Here is a 17,493-nt window from a genome sequence, read left to right on the forward strand (position 1 = left end):
ACATGTTTTTGCTGTATTTCATAAAAACATAAAGGTAGTAAGCTATTGTTATAAATATTACAAATTAATTATTAAGCTACACACACACACACACACACACACACACACACACCTGGTGTGGAAATAAAAAAAATAAAAAAGAACCCAAAAAAAATAAAAAAAATCACACTGATCATAAAAAAATTAAAAGTTAAAAAAGAAAGTTATGTTGTTCATTACATTTTACTTCATAATTGCACTGCATTGTTTTGTTTTCATTGTTGCAAAACTTGTTCTGTAATATAGTTTGTTTGCTATCGTGATCAAAACCATTGATCTGAAGCTCAATCCTGATGCTCTCCTGTAAATATTTTTCTAATCAGCAATAAATATAACAATTTCTGATTAACCCATATCAATTGCATGCTTAAAATAACATACCGGTTAAAGCCCCGCTCATTTCAAGACAACCCAAGCCTACTTCCGGGTTAGGCCCCACCCACTCCGAGTACAGATAATTCATATGGTTAACAGATGTAGATACAGATACAGATAATGCTGTACTCGCTCATCCCTAATCAAGATCATGTCTTTCTTCCATCAACACATTTGGGACAGCATAAAGGATTCCGATTCCTTGGGTAGCATGGCCGAGTGGTCTAAGCTGCTAGATTTAGGCTTCAGTCTCTTTGGAGGTGTTGGTTCAAATCCCACTGCTGCCATAGACACTGCATATTCCTTCTAGACAGTTTTTTATTGTCACCTAAATGTGTGCTCAGTCAGTGCATTTGTATTTACAATTGTATAATTTTGTTGCACAATATCTTACACAAAGCATAATGGAGTTTTAAATATAACTTCATGTAATTTTTAAATACTTTGTGTAAATACTCACCAAGATGGACATTTATTTACAATAATTTGTGTGCAGGATTCAAGAAATGATCTGTGTTATGTTATGGAGGAATGCACAGTGCATGTAAACAGTTTAATTGCTGAGTTTTACAAGCGATTTTAACATCTGTTTCCTTTAGAGAGAGAAATACATGAGTGTTATAAAGACACCACAAACTACCTGGAGTTGTAAATACAATTTAATTATAAGGTCTAATATAAAATGATTAATCCAGAGCATACATGTGTGGCTGTATGACCTGTTTGCAGGGTTTTATTTATTAGTGTGTTAAGGTTTTTCTCTTCAGTGAACACAAGATGGCGCAGTCACTTATCTTATAGTGGGTCAAGTACTAGAGCACCACACAACCTGCTCACATTCTGAGATGATGGATTCTACTTTTCACACTAAAACTTTTGTGACATAGAGTATACTTGTTCTTCTATCATACATACTGCTGATATAATATCCTAACCCCTGCCCTGGTTACTGTTAGTGCCTAAGCTCATTTCAGAGATACCATTCTGATTAAACAACACAACTGTCCACTTCAGACTAAACTGTCATAAGAATAAATACTCATCTAATGTCATTTCTCTGACAAACAAAAGCACCTGCTGTGTCAGAAACACTGAAAACTGGAAACTTCTCTGGAAATCTGAATGTAAAGCCAGGATGTTTCAGTAAGAATCAACAATCTGACAACAACATTGGTGACACTGTCATGTGATGCTGTGGGGTGGAGCTCTTTAAAGCTTTATGGTGTTAACATATTAGATTACAGAAAGATCTGGACTATTTTCACTGAGCTAAGACCAGTCATCATGTTCACTGTTATATTCATGTATCTGTGGCTTTCACTAGGTGAGTTAACATTGACTTTTTGTTATTGCAGAAATATTAACTAGACTATATTAAATATTAGTCTGTGTGGTGATGCAGTGTGAAAATGCAGAGTGTGGGTCTGACAAGTATCTCCTGTTGATTATTTAAAGGTTAAAAACATTATGTTCTCTTCTCTATGACAGGTGACTCCATGGCAGATTCAATAGAGCCACTTTTCACTCAGAAAGTTGTAGATGAAGGTGATGTTACTCTGTCCTGCAGATACAAATTCAGCAGTGGTACAAACAACAACCTTCAGTGGTACAGACAATATCCAAAATCTAAACCTGAGTTCATTCTTAATATTCTTCCAAGTGGAACTCTACTTTCCAACACTCAGCCAAGAATGTCTGTTAAAGTTGATGATAAACAAGTGGATCTGATCATCTCCTCTGCTGCTGTATCAGACTCTGCTCTATACTACTGTGCTCTGCAGCCCACAGTGACAGGAAATCCAGCTGCACTGTACAAAAACTAAAACACAGTTTTGTTATATTGAAAGCAGTTCTACTGAATTTTGAAATTGCATGCCATTTTTGAGTAATCCTGTCTCTCTTGCAATTTATTAAATAAAAATCACAAATATATACTGACAAGTGTTAGATTATTAAGAGGCAGCTAATTAATTTTTGTTTTAGTAACCACTTTATCCTGGTCAGAGATCTATAATTTTAATTAGGAGCACTGGGAATGAGGAAGGAATGTGAGAAATGCTTGGCAATTTTTCCCCAAATAAATCTCTGTATGTATTGTAATGTATGTGTATATATAATACAAGTTCCAATTTATAGGTGACCTTGGAATTCATGTACGCTATCACCTGTATAGGTGAATCACATGCAAAGCGAGGATCTCTGCTTCAATTTGAGATAAATGTATAGTATATTTCACCACTAGGTGTGTCCATGACTACAGTTTCTACCTCACCTTCTTAAAAAACTAAGGGAAAGAACCAGCATTTTACCAACATGCAAGCAGAGCAGTGGCGGAGCCAGAGGGGTGTCCCTGACATCTGATTGGCCACACCAGGTGCCACCCCGAATTTTTATTTGATAGCATTGGATGTTTGATGCTGATTGACATCTCGCCGCTCAACATTTCAAATCCATCAGTCAATGACAATAAAGAGTTGAGAGGTAGAGAAGTATACTAAAACAGACTAATACTAAAACATCAAATTTCTGTAAGTTTTGAGATTAAACATCAGGATTTAGTTTTCCATAAAAATATTTTGAAAGTTACGTCGCTATATAAATTGAAGTTAGACGCTATTAACAGATTAATCAGACAAGAGAGATCGGTTCGTTCCCCAGTTTAGCCATAATATACATAATATACCTAAAGTTGCCTTGGCCACCCCATGTATAAAACTCTAGTTCCGCCACTGAAGCAGAGGGAGAGCGCACACTAACTAATAAACCTTAACAGTCGTGACGAAACATGGAAGACGCTACAATAATTAACCAAAAATAATTAAGTTCGGGTACCAGGATTATGTGATGGACAGGACTCCCTGCAGTTTTGGGCTGTGAACAAGCACACCCTCCCCTCTTTGTTCAAGGTAGCAGTAAGAGTTACAACCATCCCTGCATCAAGTGCACCTGCTGAACGTGTATTCAGCCATGGTGGTGTGATAATGCAACCATATCGCTCACAATTGAGTGACAAAGTTCTATCAAATTAAGTTTTTTGCAAGTGCAATGTAGTGTAAATGGTTGGTCACTGTTTATGTGGAAATGTCAGCTGTTTTGCAATAGCACTTATAATTGGTCTTCAGTGTTAGGCTTTGAGTATACATACATACATACATACATACATACATACATATAAACCTAAATATAAAAATAAAAAACTCAGAGTTACAAGCACAGCCATATTCTTGCCTCGCATGCATACGCACACACATTCAATTTAAAGGGATAGTTCACCCAAAAATGAAAATTCTGTCATAATTTTCTCACCCTCATGATGTTACAAACCTGTATAAATTTCTTTGTTTTGATGAAAACAGAGGAAGATATTTTAAGGAATGTTTGTAACCAAACCATTCATGAGCCCCATTCACTTCCATAGTGGGAAATAAGAATACTATGGAAGTGAATAGGGCTCATGAATGGTTAGGTTACAAACATTCCTCAAAATATCTACATGTGTGTTCATCAAAACACTCACTTGTGTTCATTACACTCACTCCAATCATCTCTTTCTCTCTCTCTCCAATAGTTAATTCACTTCAAGGTTTGTGTGATTCAATAATTTACATTTTTTGATTGACGTGATTGATTGTTGTTGTTATTCTGTTGTTAAAAAGGAAGGATCTAATTTATGTATGTGTTCATGTCCCATTAAAAGGGAATGCCTGTTCAAAAAATGCCATTTGGTTACATAGAAACCATTGTACTTCTTTATATATACTTTTCCATGGTCTTCTGCCATGTTTGAGGCATATTGAAACTTTTTATGCTTTTATGGTGCCTTATTTCAGTTACATTTACACCTTAGGCTTTGTAGTTTTGATTTTTATTGTATTTACAACTCACCTGTATGTGGACACCTTTTAAAAATAAATGCATATAATCATTTTTGTTGTAAATAAAGCTCAGAGTTTTAAATACTGTAAATACCATAAATACTGTAGATTTAACTTTGTTTAATATATACATTTAGTTAAATCAAACATCTGTATGACTTGCCAGTGACTTGCTTGACATAAAGCAGTGACTTGACTTGACTTGACACTCACAAAAATTGACTCGGACTTGCTTGAGACTTGAAGGTTAAGACTTGAGACTTGCTTGTGACTTGCACATGTGTGACTTACTCCCACCTCTGCTCTTATGCCATCTAGTAGAAGCTATCAGAACAAATTGCTGAGATATGTATGTAATACCCTGTTGTATAGTCATTCTCCTTTTTCCACAAGATGGCAACGTCAGTTAGTTTAAGTACAATATTGGGTGTACAGAGATTTAACTTTCTTTGATTATGAGTGGCTTCATTAAGCAAAAACATTAAAACCAAATGAGTCAAATAACAAATAAAATAGACAATCAGTGAAATAACCTCAAGCTCTCCTATTTATAACAGGATTATCCAAAAAATGCTCATAAAAAATACTACAATATATAATACTTAAATTATTAGTTTTATACAAATTAGATATATACAGGTTTCTCATTTGAAACTGAATGTAAAATCAGGATGTTTCAGTAAGAATCAGTAACATTAGTAACACTGTCATGTGATGCTGTGGGTGGAGCTTCATGATCATTAATGATGTTAACATCAAGTAAAGAAGGAATATTTTCATTCAGCTAAAATCATTCATCATGTTCACTGTTATATTCATGTGTCTGTGGTTTTCACTAGGTGAGTTAACACTGTTTTTGTTCATACAGAAATATTAATTGTTGAATTACTGATTAATTAGTTGTTGTGGTGTTAAGAAGCATCAGATTATGGGTGTTTTATGTAATTCTGATTTGATTGTGTAAGGTGTAAAAACATTATGTTCTCTTCTCTATGACAGGTGACTCCATGGCAGATTCAATAGAGACACTTTTCACTCATAAAGATTTAGATGAAGGTGATGATGTTACTCTGTCCTGTAGATATAAAACCAGCAGGTCACAGCAAATATCTACCTGTACTGGTACAGACAATATCCAAAATCTAAACCTGAGATCCTTCTTTATATTTATCAAAGTGGATATCCAAAATCCAACACTCCCCCAAGAATGTCTGCTAAAGTTGATGATAAAGCTAAACAAGTGGATCTGATCATCTCCTCTGCTGCTGTATCAGACTCTGCTCTATACTACTGTGCTCTGCAGCCCACAGTGACAGGAAATCCAGCTGCACTGTACAAAAACTAACACAGTTTTGTTTTAATAAAAGCAGTTCTAAAAATAATTTTAAGTAACTTACATGTTGTTTTAGAATAATTCTGTCTTGCTTACAATTTAGAGTTAACATATTATAGAGTTATATTATACTGGTAGAAGGATGTCGGAGATGGAGCTGCCAGGTAAGAGGTCAAGAGGAAGGCCAAAGAGGAGATACTATATTTACATTTACCTTTACATATATATGGGTGTGTTGAAAGAGGACATGAAGTTAATTGGTGTGAGAGTAGAGGATGCTGAGGATAAAGTTAGGTAGAAACAGATGATTCGTTGTGGCAACCCCTAATAGGAAAAGATCATAGATTTAGAGCTTTTCTTGGGAACACTCTCTCCCAGCCTCATCACTACATTCAGGGAAATATTGAGAGCATCATGTATAACGATACTGCTGTTTAATATGAAACTGCACTGTGTCAGAGCAGAAGATTCTATGGAAGATAATGAAAACCACTGGAAACTTCACCAGGGTCTATCTGATCACCAGTGAGGATCCTTACCAGAAAATATACAAGTATAATGCCAACAACCTTGTGGATGTTGCCTCCCTACTTCTACCAGACACTTTACTCAGACAGTCAGGCTCAGTAACTAAACAATATAAACAAAACACCATTTAATCAGTTAGACATCTTAATTTATATTCAGTAATAACAACCTGTAATTGATGTCATACAACCTTTGTGTAAAATAAGTTGTATCACCTGTTAAGATGTCCAGCAATGTTTACAATGTTAAAGGTCTTATAAAATATCTACCATTCTTCTGCATGAAGTGTTTTCTGTAGTGTTTGCTGTATAATTTTTATAATAAAGAAATCTTTATACACTGATGACACTATTCCATATTCCTGATAACCAGTACAATAAAGATTAAAGGCTCAGCTCAATCCTCATAGCAGAAGTTTACAATATACCAACACTCTTTTGTGAGAACCTTTTTGTGTGTCTGTCATTCCTGGTCCCATAAAAGATACCAGTTCCCTGAATCCCAAGCTGGTTACTCTGTGAAATTTAATACAGTTTGTTGCAGTGAACAACAGCAGGTCCTCCACCCCTGACTTGAAGAGGTAAAAGCAGACAGAGAACATATTACAGTATTACAGAGTGAAAAATAATATTTTACAAATATATCAAAATTTAGTTATTCTTTTTGACAGCTCAAACCTCTTTTTGTCTGTATTGTAGGACTATATTTGGGGTAAACATTTATTTGTGTCTTAAGGTTTTTCTCCTTGATGAACACAAGATCTATTTTCATCTATTTTCTTTTATTATAATAACCCTGAGTGCAGTTGTACTAATTTTGCATGTTTCATATGTAATTATCTCTAACCTTGTGTTGTTAGAGTCTTCCAGTTCATCTCACTCCTGAACGTAAAGCCACACACTGGTGACATAAACCTTTATGACTTTAACCTATTAGTCTTCATAAAGACCTCCGAATATTTTTATTCAGCAAAAACCAGTTATCATGTTCACTGTTATATTGATGTGTCTGTGGCTTTCACTACAGTAGGTGAATTTATTTATTTATTTATTTTATTTCAAAAATATATATTGAATTTGTGATGTTATGAAAAGGCAGAATACAAGTTACTGTGACTGGTTATTACTGGACCCAGTAAACAATGACGATCAGAAACTCAGTAAATGCTCTATTCTGTGCATCTTCTACTATTACAGTTAGAACATTAATGCTACACTTTATTTATTTCATTTATAATTTCTATTCTAGTTTGATGGAGTCAGAAAAACAGATATAAACAACCTGACTAGGTCAAATTAACTAGTTTTAAGAGAAACATTTGGTTACTGTAGAAACTAGATTGGATTTAATCGAATATTGGTTCCAGATGTAGATCGGAGCAATTTGTAATTAAATTAGAAGTTCACTAAAGACAAGCCGTGACTCCACATATATAACACTGAACTATATAAAGTATCTAAGACCATTCACTCAGATCAGCAATGAGTACAGAACTAAGGAAAGAGTTTTAGGCTTTGCAGGAGATAAGAATTAGACCTCACATGCTTTGTCACTTCTGTTAAGATGGATTGCAAGTCTCTGTAATTTACCACTGCAATGTGTGTGAGTTAAAGTGTTGTTGCTTCATTTTATATGATATGTGTACTTTAATATGTTTGTGTTACAGTTTTACACAGGAAACCTTCTCTCCACATAGCATTATCTCTACAGATGGTATAACCACTACAGACCAATTCCTGGTATTTATACACAAGTGACTAGAACTGACTTATTTATTAGTGCATCATTTGTTTTCTGCTCTTGTGCACAAATGTTCAGTGTGAGAAAGGTAAATTGAATTCACTTTTAACACTGAACACTGTTACAAACAACAAGACTACAGATTATTAGGTATGAACTTGTCATGAGACTCTGGCAAAAGTATGGAAAAGAAAAAAGGGTAAGTGTGAAGCAAAGACAGAATCGTCTCTTAAATGTTTTAAAATAAATAAAAAAGTCACTTCCTGGGTGTGGTCTTCTAGAGACGTGTAAAGTTCAGCACATACAGCACTATTATACAGAATCATCACAGAGCTGTGTTCAGAAATGGCTCAACTATACAACTTACTGTACATAGTGAGATACACACCACTGATTCTCACTCTAGTTACAGGTCATTCATTGTATTATATAATATTTATGTTTGTTTTTAAAGCATATAGTAATTTCCTAATTTACCAGGTAAATATTTGCTTTTGAAAAATTCTTTGCAGATTTATTTCTTTATATTATTTTTCACTGCAGGCAGTTTTGCTGATAAAATTGGACCAAAGGATGAAGATGCCAACATTGTGGGGAAAGAAACAGACACTGTTACTCTGAAATGTTCATATGAGTCAAGCAGTGAATATGTTTGGCTTTATTGGTACAAACAATATCCTAACAGCGCACCACAGTTTTTACTGTATAAAGGTGCAAGGTCATATAGTGCTTATGGGAGCACTCCTGATGATCATCGATTAGAGTCAAAAACAAGCAGAGACTCTACTGAACTTACTATCAGAGGTCTAAAGCTCTCAGATTCTGCTCTCTATCATTGTGCTCTAAGAGTTGGAACACAGTGATACAGAGTCACAGAAAGGCTTTACAAAAACTTATAAAACCACATCAAAGATCCTCCCTTTACTAACCTGTTATCAGTTAACCACATACACAAGCGATAATTGTGGTAATTTTGTGGTATAAATGAATAAAGAAGCAAACAACAAACACTCCACAATGTGTTACAGGTGCACAGGACATGAAAGTAAGTTTATTGTACTTTTCCTGACAGTTTTGTACATGATACCCTGTAATCAATAGTCATTTATAATGTACTGATTAATTAAATGGTACATTCATTTAGTCATACAGTCTTGTGTGTGTTATGCATGTACAGTATGTACAGCTGCATGTTACTTTGTAGGATGTGAACTAGAGCAATGTCCTTTTACAGACCTATCAGAACAGATGTGAGTTTGATTGTACAGATACAATTGTACAGATTGTACAGAAGATGAAATGGATAAATAAAGAAACTCCTCTAGAGAGTAGAAAGTTCAGTAGAAAGTTTGTTGTCACTTTAACTGTGTGTACATTTGATTGCTAAATGTCAATGTTTCTGTTACTGAATCTATTCTAAAACATGACTGTGAGATTACGGATGTCTCTGACGTTTGAGTTAACTCTATTCTGTTCCCACTAGAACTGTGACATTCAGGATTTCATCAACACATTTTTATCTGCCAGCATTTGTTAGGTTGCAGCTGCAGGGCACTAAGCACTTTTTTATGATGTTTAGAAGGTAAAGTGGTTTGGATGTGATTATATAACACATTGTAGTTTTACTAATGTCATAGACACACTACACATCTAATATGTTTAAGATAAAGTTTGGGTAAAATGCATTTGTATTTTTGGCGATTTTTCTTTGCTTGCCATGAAAGAGTTACGCAGATTTGAAATATCCACCAAACAGTAGCACTAATTCAGCTCTTATAGCCAGCAATGAATAAAGTCTGAGGGTTTAACAAAAGTCAGACAATAGTATGATGTTAATGGTGACTTTATGAAACATGTTTATAGCCACAACTGTACACAATGGAATCTAATGAATCCCTGATGTTTTCATTTGATCTGCTCATGCTAATTTACACGAAGAACTGCCCACAAATGACCATATATGGTAAACTTCCCTTTAAAATAGCCCATTACACTACTTATGGTGCTGCCTCATATGGACAACAGGAACCATGCCAAAATATCTAAGGAAGGAAATATCAGCAACGCCAGTGCTTTGTCTCGAATCCCTCTCATCTCAGTAAAGAGTTTCCTGCACTTTTTAGAATTACATTCCATCTGGCTGCACCTTGTGACCAACAAAATTGCTAATTTCTCAATTATTACAATTGCTTTTATAAGTAACAGTAGGGGGGATAATAGCTCCTGTGAATCGCTTTACCTGAAATTGTAATTTTCTACCACTAGAGGTCGCTGCACAATGTCAGGACTAATGTCAGAATTGACATGACTACACCTCAGTAGGTGGAGCTAGATGTGGTGAGATACAGTTTAGACAGTTTCACAGAGATACTGACATTTATATCTACTGCAAGAGACACACAGAACAATCATGTTATTCTTCTTTGTATTGATAGTTGTCAAAAATATTGGTAAGTCATTTATATTATACATAACCTTTAGGTGGATGCTGGAGATTTGTACTGTTACCTAAACAGGTCCTTAAGCAATGAAAGAAATGTTTATGATCTTACAATATCTTTACAGCAGGTGCTGTTGACAGCAGCATTACACCAGACCAAAATATCATATCTTCAAGTGAAGGCAGCAACATCACACTGACCTGCACATATGATCAATCAGCTTACTATCTCTACTGGTATCGACAAAAACCTCAATCAGAACCAGAGTTTCTGCTGCAGATTCTTAAATCCACAGATAGTGTCAATAAAGCTGAACAACTTGACCCACGACTATCCATCAAACTTCGTAAGAAGCAGAACAAAGTAGATCTGGAGATCTTTCCTGCTGCAGTATCAGACTCTGCACTGTACTACTGTGCCATGCAGCCCACAATGACACAAAACTCTAACAGACTGTACAAAAAGTCAAGCTTGATATTTTTTTCTCAGCAGGGGGAGCTGTTTACCATTTTCATTCAAATACAGTTTTCTTACTTAATTCTCAAACTTTGATGTATATTTGTTTTGGCAATCTGTTGGTAATGTTTAGCGATTGAATAATCTGAGAATAAATCTTTTAAATATAAATGTTCATCTTTAATCAAAGAGAATTATTTCTCTTAACCTCCATGCTGTTATGTTGTTTTTCCCCTTATGTAATAAAAAATGTAACACAAAGATCAATAACAAAATGCATGTAAATAATTTAAGATGATAATGTTCAACACTAGTTATCAGAAGACCTCTCTTTATTAATTACAGCTTATAGAATAGCACTTGATCCAGCACACTTGACTTGAATTTGTTCATTTAAAAGTAGACATTTCAAGCTTTCTATGCATATATTTATCTTGTATTTGAGGCAAGTATTCGCTGAGATTCGGGTTGTTTTATTTATGTGTCTGTGAAGAGTGGTGACCAAGACCGAGATGGCAGAAAACGCACTCTGGTTATTTTCTTTATTCTACAAAAGCAGTGTTTTGTTGTTATTATGTGTGTATACAAATAAAAGTAGACCCTTTACAGATTCGATTGATGTATTGCTCTTATCTGTACAATCAAATCTGAAAGTGTAATTTAAGTTCTTTTTGGCCTTATCAGGAGATTATGCCACAAAACGCGTATCCGCGTTTATCGACTCCAGAGGTTTAAAGGACATTAAATATATTTCCCAGCAATTCCAGTGAAGTGTGTATGTAGATATGGACTGTTTAGGGCCTGCTCATGAGAAATGACAAGGTTATAGCTGGACAGAATCTCAGAGGTGTGAAGGTTTACAGTATTACAGAGAGAGAATAAAATCTATGGTCAGTCATGATACAGCAAACCTGGAGCAGAAATGGTTAAAGACCTTTCTCAAAGGCCCAACAAAAACAGCTTGGTAGTGTTGGGGCTTGAACCCCAATCCTCCAATTAACAACCCAGAGCCTTAACCAGTTGAGCCACAACTGAACACCATTACATTCTTTTGACAATAATCCCTCTGTGATCTAGACTCTACCTGTTCATGTATCATACATACTGCACAAATATGATCTTAACTCCTGTCATGGTTAATCTCAGTAGATAAGATCATTACAGATAAACCAGTTCAGATAAAACAACTGAACACTTTAAACTGTCAGAAGAATAAACACACATCAAATTATAGATTTTCTTCTGGTGACACCTCGAGTGCAGTTGTACTAATGTTGTATTTTTCATATGTAACTACCTCTAACCTTGTGTTGTTAGAGTCTTCCAGTCCACCTCACTCCTGAATGTAAAGCCACACACTGGTGACACTGTCATGTGATGCTGTGGGGTGGAGCTTCATGAACCTTTATAATCTTAACATATTAGTCTTCATAAAGACCTCAGAATATTTTCATTCAGCTAAAACCAGTCATCATGTTCACTGTTATATTCATGTGTCTGTGGCTTTTACCAGGTGAGTTTTCAATTTTTGTTATTTCAAAAGTATTATGTTTTGAATTGGTGATTATTTAGTCTGTGTTGTAGAAGAATATGACTGTAGAAGAATAAGTTTAACAAAAGTATGTTCTCTTCTCTATGACAGGTGACTCCTTGGCAAATTCAGTAGAGCCACTTAACACTCATAAAGTTGTAGATGAAGGTGATGATGTTACTCTGTCCTGCAGATACAAAATAACCAGTGGTACAACAAACATCTACCTGCAGTGGTACAGACAATATCCAAAATCTAAACCTGAGTTCCTTCTTTATATTTCTCAACGTGGAGAACTAAGTCTCAACCCTCCCCAAAGAATGACTGCTAAACTTCATGAAGGTGAAGATAAACAAGTGGATCTGATCATCTCCTCTGCTGCTGTATCAGACTCTGCTCTATACTACTGTGCTCTGGCGCCCACAGTGACAGGAAATCCAGCTGCACTGTACAAAAACTAACACACAGTTTTTGTATCATCAGGGTCTCTCTTTAAACAAATGAGGAGGAATAAAGATGTACTGGGACTCCAATATATTCCCCAGATGTGTTCATTTCTTACAAAACTAACTAGTTAAACTAGTACAAAAACTAACACAGTTTTGTTATATTGAAAGCAGTTATTACATGCCATATTTGGAAATTCTGTCTGTCTTGTGACTTATAAAGAGTTTATATTTTTGTTGGTTTATTTGAGACAGCTCATTCAGTTAGAGACAAATCTATCACTAGTGATCCTCAGTGATCAGCCTGTGCTCCTCTGCTGGTCTGATAACTGAGATCATTGATAGCAACCTGAACAGCTGTACCACTGTTTAATATGTGAAACTGCACTGAGTCTCAGAGCACAAGAACCTACAGCAGATTGTAAAAACCACTGGAAACATCATGGGCTCTCTTACCTTTAATGACGATCTTTACAAGAAATCATACATTTATAAAGCCACCCATTTTGTGGGTTTCACCCTCACACTTCTGATATCTGACAGAAGGTATCAGAACATCTGGATCACCACTGGCAGATCTTTACATTCCACAGCTCAGATTCTTGTATTTGATGTATTTATTAAAGATGAGCTTGATATGCTTTGTTATACACCTGGATACTGTAATGATTTTGAGTCCAGCTCCTCTTAATCTTTCTTCCTCATGACATCTCAAAGGTTTCTTCCATGTAACTGTTGTCTCTGGTTTACTCATGAGGGATTAAATCTACTTTAATGTACATTAAAAAATTCCTAAAAGGAATACATTCCTAGGTGGAATACAGGTGCACACACAGTCTTACCTGTTCTCAAACCAAGGAGCTAGTATAAGTGTGGAAGGGAGAACAAGCAACAAACAAACAACAGACTAACATGCTAACAGTGAACCAAGTGACCAGTGTGCTGCTTTTAAACTGATAGTCCACCTCTTTTGGTTCTCTTTTGGGTCACCAGTTAATGTCATTAATCAGAGTCATTAATCACTAACATGAAATGGAATTTCTGCCTGTTTTGTTGTGTCCATGTTCAGCATTTAATTTCTTTGTCATGTTACACTCCACAGTGATGGTTAATGGCTCAAAGGAAAATAGACACTCTGATCCTTTTAGTTTTGTATTCAAATTGTAGTGTTTCATAAGTATTTCAGTTTTGACCTAGTCTATAAAAAGAAATATATTCATATTGATAGTTTAAAGTTTCAATACAGGAAACCCAACCACACTGTACAAAATGCACTACACATGACTGGAACAGAGCCATGCTTTTCTCACAAGATGGAGCTATTTACATGTTTACACTCATTCTTTAGTCATCTGTCTATGAGCACAGATTAATCACTATCTTTGCATCAACAAGACAGTGAGCACTGGACCAAGACTGGATTCTGCTGCTAATTATTCATATATTCAGGGCTTATGCATATATTCAGGGCTATCAAGTGTCATAGCAAAAACATATCCTGGAATTGTTCACAATCATCCTCGCACAGAGAAACCACTGGAGCTGTGAGCATCACTTTGAGCACAGAGAAAATCATGATCTCCTGTTTTAATGTTACAACAAATTCACTTGTTTGACACAAACCATGACATTTTGACTGCTGTTAGAGAATGTTTAAATATTTAATATAAAATATGTCACTCTTGCCTGTCTTCAAAACTTGAGAGTCCTGCAGATATAATCCCACTGTGTTTCTTTTGTTTTTTAATTTATTTTCCACTCAGGAGGCCAGAAAACTCAGGAGAGCTGTTGATAGTGTGTTGTTGATGGATATTTTTTGAGTTCTTAATTAATATTATATTTCACTCACTCTCACTCATTTTCTCACTCATTTTCTACCGCTTATCTGAACTACCTCGGGTCACGGGGAGCCTGTGCCTACAGTGTATCTCAGGCGTCATCGGGCATCAAGGCAGGATACACCCTGGACGGAGTGCCAACCCATCGCAGGGCACACACACACACTCTCATTCACTCACGCAATCACACACTAGGGACAATTTTCCAGAGATGCCAGTCAACCTACCATGCATGTCTTTGGACAGGGGGAGGAAACCGGAGTACCCGGAGGAAACCCCCGAGGCACGGGGAGAACATGCAAACTCCACACACACAAGGCGGAGGCGGGAATCGAACCCCCAACCTTAGAGGTGTGAGGCGAGCGTGCTAACCACTAAGCCACCGTGCCCCCTAATATTATATTTATAGATAGCCGCCCTGCTAACTAGTTAGCTCTAGATATCAACTGTCACAATCCAGTTAGCAATTGTCTAGATGGATAAAAATCTATAGTTCAATAACACTGAGCTTCTATCTGTTGGTTACAGATCATTTAGCTGGGATGGAAGTCTGGATCAACCGCAGAAACTTTCCCATCAACTTGTGGCATTTGGTGACTGATCCTCAAATTTGTTCAATCTGCTGGGATGATACTGGGGAAGGAATACTGATCTGTCACAACCAACAAGCAGACAAATTTCATCAGTTTTCAGAAAAGTGTGCCCGGACTATATGATCTCATTGGAGCAAGTCAGCTTCATACAGCGCTTTTACAACCCGAACTTCAATTAGGCTAACCCAGAGCTTCTGGTCAACCTAAAGAGACTCAATGGAGCAAGTCAGCTTCATACAGCACTTTTACAACCCGAACATCAAATGGGCTAAACCAGAGCTTCTGGTCAAGCTAAAGGGACTCACACCTTCCAACAAAGCCAAGCTTGCTGCTGGACCAGGACTGTCCAAGCAATCATGTCCTTTCCATTATCCGATGCTGAATTCTCCTGAAAACTCTGCTGTGGTCAGTCAGTAGATATTCAAAACAAACTATAATTTATTCTTTCATTTATATATTTATTCATTGTTAGTTACCGCTTTACTCTGGTTAGTTTCAAGGTGGCAACAGAGCCTATCAAAATAAAACTGGCTGCTCTGATTAAGACGCCAGCCCATCACACATATTCACACTTCTGTGCTATTTATTGCCATAACGAATTAATTTCCTGGCATGTAAGGGGGAGGATGTAGGAGGTACGAAATCTAAGTACATTAAGCAGCAGGCAGTACATACAGACAGAAATTTTCCGTGTGCACATCCATCCAGTCCAATGCAACAGGTCTCACATTGTGCAGTGCATGATGGGAATTTCAGTGCCTTCATACCTCATTACTCACCGTGCAGTTTTTATGCACCAGGTGATGAATAGTGAAAGATATAATAGTTTAATTACTCTAAGCCTACTATACAGCCCGGTTGCATGCTGCTGTAGCAAATACAACAGTACTGGTCATTAGTATGATGTATGCTTGCATGCAATTTGGGATGTAGCCCAGTCCATTGTTACACAATTTCAGTGTTGACAGATAATAGGTAACAGGTATTTGTCCAACCTCCATATCACTTTATCTATCTATTTTTTTCCCCAAATATAGATTTCTAGGAAATATAAATTAAGATGACATATCATAATATCAGTCAATCTAATTCTATTATATACTGTACACAAATACAATGTGCTTGCCTGATCTGTCTAGCATCTAGTGTAGTATAAAGCACAAAGAATGTAAAAATATTACAGTAATATCAAATATATTATAAATATTAACATTTTCAGAGAACATGACTTTCCTTTATGTATATGTACTAATCAAAAGGAATTGTCAGTGCAATTATTATAGCCTGTGTAGGTACAATAAGGTTTGGTAGGAATGTAAACATAAAACCTTAATGTGTGCTGTAACACAGAATTTTACCACTTATTGTCCAGGACTACTCATTTAGCCACCTCCTGTACACTGGGCAGGATCCAAACTGGCAATCAGCTGATGCTCCAGATATATGTGTGTGTGTGTATAAATGGGTGTGTGTGTTTAAATGTGTGTGTGTAAATGTGTGTGTGTGTATGTGTGTTTATAGTTATGTATGTGTGTGTTGGTCCACAAATTAGCCACAGGACGTGTCTCGAAAAACCGTCAATGCATCCTGATATAGCAAAACCAAATGGCATTAATGTACTGTAACCATCCACATGCCACAGACAGTTTGTCCCATGGAGTTATAAGAACGACAAACCAATCTACTAAGTGTCCTATGTGCTGTCCCTTTCCCACATAATGTTTTACATGAAACTAACCACAATGTCCAGTAACTGAACAACTCTCCTGGTCCATGCAGTTCTGCTCTTATAACATTCCTGACATTGTTTAATCTGTGATAGTTTTGTCTTTAAAAACATACCTGTACTCTTCACGTGTGTTTTTAGAGATGGCAAACTAATCTTTATGCCATGATTGTCAGAAAACGGGAGTCTTCATGGATAAAACCAAATAAAAAAAAAAGTTTTATTGCAAACTTAAACACCATACTTGAAAAAGTCTTTTGGAAAAATATTGCTTTATTCGTTTCAGCAAATAACGTTAATGAACTCATATAGGTGATCTAAGGACAAGAGGAATCCTGGATGGAATGACTGAAATGACTTTAACTAATCCAATGGGAAAAACTATAAAACATGTTTCCCCGACCCAGATTGAGCTGTAAAGACTATAATTGGCCCATTTCGAGATGAGTTTGTATAGGGCCAGTGGCACAATGGAATTAAGTTAAAATAAATCAAAGAAAATTACATTGCAGAAAACAGCAAGAATACATATACAGTATGATGCCACAGAGTTCAGGTGAAACACATACAAC

General features: G+C 36.1%; 1 pseudogene and 1 gene segment (V, D, J or C); both read left to right on the top strand.

The window, feature by feature from the left end:
• The first annotated feature begins 1,698 nt into the window (after positions 1-1,698).
• Positions 1,699-2,237, top strand: LOC132847896 (T cell receptor alpha variable 26-2-like). The segment is given in 2 exon segments: positions 1,699-1,738; positions 1,903-2,237. Coding segments are annotated over 2 exon segments (375 nt in total).
• Positions 2,238-5,088: 2,851 nt separating this feature from the next.
• On the top strand, positions 5,089-5,634 carry LOC132847897 (T cell receptor alpha variable 12-3-like; annotated as a pseudogene).
• The last annotated feature ends 11,859 nt before the right edge of the window (positions 5,635-17,493 follow it).

The sequence above is a fragment of the Tachysurus vachellii genome, chromosome 7, assembly GCF_030014155.1.
Source record: "Tachysurus vachellii isolate PV-2020 chromosome 7, HZAU_Pvac_v1, whole genome shotgun sequence".
NCBI lineage: Eukaryota > Metazoa > Chordata > Actinopteri > Siluriformes > Bagridae > Tachysurus > Tachysurus vachellii.